The 6,627-nt window shown below is 35.6% G+C and overlaps 1 protein-coding gene across 1 annotated transcript; it reads right to left on the bottom strand.

Annotated features, from left to right (window-relative positions):
• Positions 1–223: 223 nt before the first annotated feature.
• LOC108469782 (ETO1-like protein 1) lies at positions 224–4,730 on the bottom strand. Its single transcript, XM_017770818.2, has 5 exons — positions 3,670–4,730; positions 1,869–3,578; positions 1,435–1,726; positions 848–1,157; positions 224–754 (listed from the first exon to the last, which is right to left on the bottom strand). The coding sequence occupies exons 1-5, from the start codon at positions 3,801–3,803 to the stop codon at positions 534–536; spliced, it is 2,667 nt and encodes an 888-aa protein (XP_017626307.1). The 5' UTR covers positions 3,804–4,730; the 3' UTR covers positions 224–533.
• Positions 4,731–6,627: the final 1,897 nt, after the last annotated feature.

Below are 6,627 nucleotides of genomic sequence, written 5' to 3'. Positions count from 1 at the left end.
TGTCAATGACATCGTCTTCCATGCGCATTGCTTCAAGTTTAGCAACATGTTAAGGTCCAGATTCGGTTGGAGAAAACGGGCCACCAATGATTTGGCCATCACTCTCAGGCTAAGGTCGTTGCCGTCGATGCCCATAGGAGGAGTAGTGCCGGCAAGGGGGTAAAGGCAATCAGTGGCAGTATGTCGTTAGAGCCAAAGCCACCCCAAACCAAAATTTGGAATATTTTCATTATACCCTTAAAAAAGAAGGATGATATACCCTTAATAAATGAATTTGTATATCCACAATATAAAGTTACATTATAGCAGAAAGGGCCAACCAGGCATTGTAAAATTTCATAACCAAAAACTCTCAAAAACAGGATAAATTACAGAAGGAACAATGATACCCACACTTGGCTATGTATACTTTTTCAAAATCTCTTCCTCCCCAACCCCAACCCTTTTATGTTATCATTTCTTTCTTCCTTTTTTCGCCATTTTACATTTAAACCTAAGAAAAGAAAAGAAACCAAAAAAGGAAGAAGAGAGATTTAAGGTTCATGGCTGTTTACACGGCTGTGTAGTTCTAACATTTCTTGATGATTCGGGTCTATGGAAAGGGCAGCTCGACAATCTCGGAGGGCAGCCAAGACATCACCGACATGCTCATGGAAGGCTGCCCGTAGGTGAAGAAGGTGAAGATCTGCTTTGAATGCAATAGCTCTCGATAGTTCAGCAATGGCTTCCTTCTCCTTGGAGCTGTCCATTAACACTGTTTGACACAAGCAACATATTCTTTAGTATCAGCTACAATAGAACTTTCTATTGGCAGTATTATTTGGCAAAAGGAATAACATTTTCTGACCCGCAGCTCGGTATCGGTAAGGATACACACGGAGTGGATCTAATTGAGTGACCATCTCAAGGTCTGCCTTGGTGAGGTCACGGTCACAGTACTCGGACCTCTTTTCGTAGGCAGATGCATTGTTTTTAGCCTTTTCAATCAGTTTAGTCATTTCCACATATGCTGCAGCCTTGTCGTTTCTGAGAAAATGTACTCGTGCAAGGCCTTGATGGGCTCTGGTGTGTCGTATTTTAAGGGCATTAATGTAGCAATCGGCTGCTAAGTCCAATTTTCCACAATCAACGTACACACTTCCAAGATTGTTCAGAGCCTGAAAAAGAAAAAGGAAAAAAAGGCCCAAACCAAGATAATACATACATGCCGAAAACCGAAATGTCCTGCCTCCTATGCACGTTTTCTAACAATAAAACTGAAATCATTGAAAGACATGATTTTTGCTAGTGATACAACTACTTGATGGAGACAAAGAATATATCTTTTTGCTTTACTGAAAAATATTTACGAGAATACGATTGTACGCCCTAGAAGAAACTGTTGTGACAAAAAGGATTTTTCTAATGAAAAAGATAGGGCAAAAGAAACCTTACTTGACCTTTCCGAAGATTATCCGAGGGGCATTTCAAGGCATTTTCAAGCAATGAGATAACTGTTGAAGAACATGAAAAATCCATGCTAGAGTCGGCCAATGCATAAGCTTTAAGGAAGAAGGCTTCAAATGATCTCTTGGTTCTAATAGACTCTTCCGCTTTTCGAAGCCCTTCCTCACAGTGACCGGTATCATATAGGATCCATCCCTCATAAACTAGGCGTTCATGTTCATTAGACGCATGTTGACAAGCTAATTCTAGACTTCGCATAGCCGCATCAGGACAATTTAACCTGATCAACTCAAGGCACAAAATCATTGCAAGTCATATAAGCATAAGTCTGGCATTCATAAGTACTTATTAGAGGCATTAACATGTTTCTTTTTCAAAAAAGTTAATGCTCGGTTTCGTAAAGTTCGGAAGATTGAGGATACCTGAGGAGAAGTAATGATTGTCGGAAGTATAAAACCCCTTTCGCCTCACCGGATTCAAGCATTTGGTAGATTACAGAGAGAGATCCTATATCATCTACAGAAGACCACCTATCATATAGCTGCATCCAACAATCTGCTGTTGTCCAGTTGTCAACATGCTCATGCACAAGTGTACGGAGCTGGGATGCTGCCACTCGTCCCTCGAACATTCTGTAATCTGGGGAAAGTGTTAGAATTACCTGAACATCGCGCAAGGCTGCTTTGTAATCCTCATTAGCCAAATAAAGACAAAATCGGAGTTCCAAGCATTCTAGAGCAAGTTTAAACCCAAGAACTCGGTTGATCTCACCAAGAGCAGCTTGAACATTCTGTTTCATCATTAGGGAAGCAGCCCGATACATGTAGGGGTAGGTAAGAGTTGGGTCCAGTTCGGTTGCTTTCTCGAGGTCTTCCCACCTATCACCCTTACAATATAATGACCTCTCCTGATACATCCATCCTAGTGGATTAACAGAAGAAATCACCGAGCTAAGCTTCTCATAGGACCAAAGTTTATGACCCTTAATGTAACCCAATCTAGCCAAACCTGCTATAGAGTAAACATGACCTAAACCTACAGCTCTCTCAAAAAGACTTTCAGCTTCATCATACTCTTTCCTTAGAAGCCTTACACATCCCAACTGATGAAAAGCTAACAGTCTCTGCCTGTCGGTTTCAGCAGATTCAATCAATTGTTCTAGGAAACAAACAGTGTTACCAGATCGAGGATCGAGGTTCATGGCTACTTCACTTAATAAACAGTAAAGAGAAAAACAGGCCTGTCCAGCCATGATCAACCTCTGCTGTCTATCGGCATGGCTAAATATTTCCACTACTCTTTCATCATTCAAACAATCAGGCAGTTCGTGTAGAAAAACTTGCAAACATGATGCAGCAAGTACAGGAGAATTCTCTTCAATGGCATATTCCATAAGCTCCACAGCATCATCTTTGGTGCAAACTGAAGATGCGAGTTTCCTATCACAAGCGTCTTTGAGTCTCTCACAACAAAACTTGTTTGCAAAAACTAATATTTCTAACAAAAGATCAGGTGGGACATCACTCAGGCAGCCCGTCACACTGAACACACTGATGGTCCTCAACCCCAATGGGGAGATATTATTTTCAGATAAATCTATGTCCTCGCAAAGCGATTCATTGAAGTAACCATTAAGCATAGCATGAAAGGGGGCTGAAAGAGAAGCTATTTTCTGCCTACGGCAAACTATTTTCTCATCTCCTATCCAAAAGTTCACATTTTTCAGGCTCTTTTCCCCGTCCGTCACAACGGTCTCCTGCGAAGCCCCATCCACCTCAACCGGAAACTGAGAAGCAACATCCATCGGTCCAAACTCTTGTGCACATTTATTGCAAGTTGCAAGCAAGTCAACAATAAGTTCTTCCCCTTGCTTCTCATACTTCAACCATGCCACAAACACAAGCCTCTCATGGACCGTCCCAGCCTTCTGCCAAGCAGACCGGAGGCTTCCCCGCATCAATTTGGTTTCCCCAAGCCCTCTAAAGATCTGAAATTGTAATAAATACAGATTCGACCTCTCTTGCAAAGAACACGATTCGAGTTCTTCATGAATTTGAGCTAAGACTTCTACATAATCAACAGGTTTAAAGAATGGCACTATGGGTGGCTCAGGAACCTTGATAAATGATTCTCTACAACAATTATACCAACAAAACAATCTCAATAAAAAAAATGAAAACCATAGAAGAATCCCAGAAATGAACCAAAAAAAAAAAAACTTACATGGATGAAGAGGCGGTGGTACATGAAGATGATAGTTTGGAAAATTTCCCTCTTTCAACTTGGAGCCAAGACTGAGGATTAATGGCATTGAGCTGTGTTTCTTTACATGAATCAGATGGAAGGAAAGCCCTCATTGGGCATAACAGATTAAACAAGTCCCAGATCTCCACAATAGCCAAATTGGGTCTTTTCTCAAAAACTCAAAAAGTAAAAATAAACCAACAAAAAATCCTTCAAAGAAAGGGAGAAACAAAGAAGTAAAAAGAGGAAAAACAGTCACACTAATCCTATTTAGTAAATGAAAAAAGAAATGCACTTCCTACCTCACCAAGCAACAAAGTTTCTATTGTAAACATTTAATACAAGCAAACAAAATTCCAGAAACAAACAATCATTCACTATATTTTCAATATGGGTATCTTATAACAAGCTGGGACAACCAAGAATTTACACAAAAAAAAGGGGGCTTCACAGTAAAAAAAAAAAAAGTTCCTGGTTGATTCTATTCCACAAAAGAAAAAAAATGAAGATCAACTAAGTTTTGGTGTTAAAACAATTAAGTAAATGGTCTTTGTTAAAAAGAAAATAGTTTAAAAAAAAAAACTAAATTAGAAACTACCAATTAGCCACCAACATCTAACAGTTAACCAAAGATCTTTACCCCAAAGGCTACCAAAACCCAAATTATAGCCTTTAACAATAAAGCCAAAAAATTTTTTTTAAAAAACAACAATAAAGCCAAAATACCTTAACAAACACACTCTTATGATAGAGACAGAGAGAGAATTGGATTTTGGGGGTTTGGAAAATTTGAAGAAAAAGCAGAGCTGAGACTTTTTAGAAGGCAATGGGATGGGAGATCAAAGTTTGAACGAAGTGTGGGAATCCAAAAGGGAAAATATTTTCTGAGTTTTCCACCTTCCTATGCTTTTTGTAACGTTTCTTTTGTTTGGTAGAAGGGAAAGTTTTTCCTTTTACTTTTTTCTCACACTTTTCCTTGCGTTGGAGACCAGAAAGATTGCAGGCATCTACTGTTTGTTGGAAGTACCCCCAAAGAATAACTAAAATAAACACCAATCCATATATTAATTACATATACATACGTGTCATAGGTCTAATTTTACTTTCAGTCCCCATACTCTTTGCAATTTTAAATTTTAGTCAATCTATGTTTATAATTTAGTTTTATACCTGTCTATAGGTAAATATGCATTTGGTATCTGAATTTGGCTTCAAGGTTCAAATTGGTATCTAAATTTTCTTTTTCTGTTCAAATTAGTACCTGAACTTGGCTCCATAGTTCAAATTGATTCAAATAAGTCATTTACCATAAGTACTAATTTGGATGATAAAGCCAAGTTTAGGTACCAATTTGAACCAAGAAACTAAGTTCAGGTGCCAAATTGGACTAAAATGAGTTTTAGGTACCAAATTTAACCTTAAAGCCAAGTTCAAGTACCTAATTAGACAAAAAAAAACCCTTAAGTATTAATTTGAACCCTGAAGCAAATTTCAGGTACCAAAATGTGTTTTATTCCCTTGTTTAATTTAACCACTAAATTTCAATAGACAATATTGTGAATGCACTCCCCTTAATTTTAAATATGTATAATTTGGAGGGTTAGTTTTTTTTATTTTTAAATTATCATGTGTTTTTTATTTGCGGAGTAGTTTATTAAATATTTTCTCAAATTTTAATCATTTGAAATTATTTTAATGTGAATAATTGAATAGATTTATATTTGATGCATTGTCTGTGTATAAGTATATATTATTAGTGAATTATATACTACCTATTAAAAATATATATTTATATTAAACCTTTAATTGAGTTAATGTCACGAGTCAATCAAAGCATCAACTTAGTTAAAAATTATTAAAATGACATTTTGCATACAAAATAAGTTATATAATCATGAGTGCACCTAACTAAGGGTTGGATAGTTTGCTTGGCCCAGTAAGCTCAGCCTGATTCAAGTTAAGCTTGGACAATGATTTTTTCACTTCGGCCCGACATGAGCCTACCCAATTTCAATTTAAATAATAAAAAATATTTTTTAAATTAAAATTAAATTACAAAAATATATAAAATAGTAACTAAAATATATTTTTCATATTATATTAATTTTTAAATAGTAAAATGAATTTTTTGGCAACCCGGCCCGAAATCAAGTTTGGGCTTGACAATATTTTAGAATCAGGCATTGACTTAATCCGGCTCATGGTTACCTCTAATCATGAGGATATTTTTGTCTTTTATATTTTTTTATATAAACTCAATAAATTTTTAATCTTAGTGATATTTCAACCTATGATGTATAATGAATTTTATATATTTAATTTTACCATTTTAACTAAATATTCGTTTGATTTTTATATAAACTTTTGACATTATTAATTATATAATTTTTTTCACTGATATTATGAGTGCACTATAATCTAATATATATATATATATATAGAATAATTATATTTATTTTAATATTTTACAATTACCCATTAATTTATTAATTACGTGTCTAAATATGTTTCATGGACAGTAGATGAATTTGTATACTTCATTGCTTCCTCCTAGTTTAAAATAATTTTATTAACTACTATATACATTGAATTTTAATTTTAAATCATATTAAGTAAATACATTAAAGACTAGGCCAACAAGTTTATATACAGTTTTATATAAGATCGTCACACGGACAATTGTTAATAGGTTACATCTATTGATGGTTAAGTTTACTAAACAGAACCAGACTAGTTTCACGATGGGTAGGAACATTTCAGATAACATCGTTATTGCTCAGGAGGCAGAATATTCTATGCGAAATTTCAGAGGCAGAAAATGTGGGATGGTGTTAAAAATTGATCTTAAAAAGGCTTATGATTGAGTTAGATGAGATTTCTTAGAAGAACACTTTCAAAAGCAAGTTTACCAACTATGTTAAACACTGTTATCTTAAA

This window comes from Gossypium arboreum, chromosome 8 (genome assembly GCF_025698485.1).
Source record: "Gossypium arboreum isolate Shixiya-1 chromosome 8, ASM2569848v2, whole genome shotgun sequence".
In the NCBI taxonomy this organism is placed as follows: domain Eukaryota; kingdom Viridiplantae; phylum Streptophyta; class Magnoliopsida; order Malvales; family Malvaceae; genus Gossypium; species Gossypium arboreum.
Note: the sequence above shows the minus strand (reverse complement) of the source record. Positions and strands in the feature narration are given on the sequence as shown.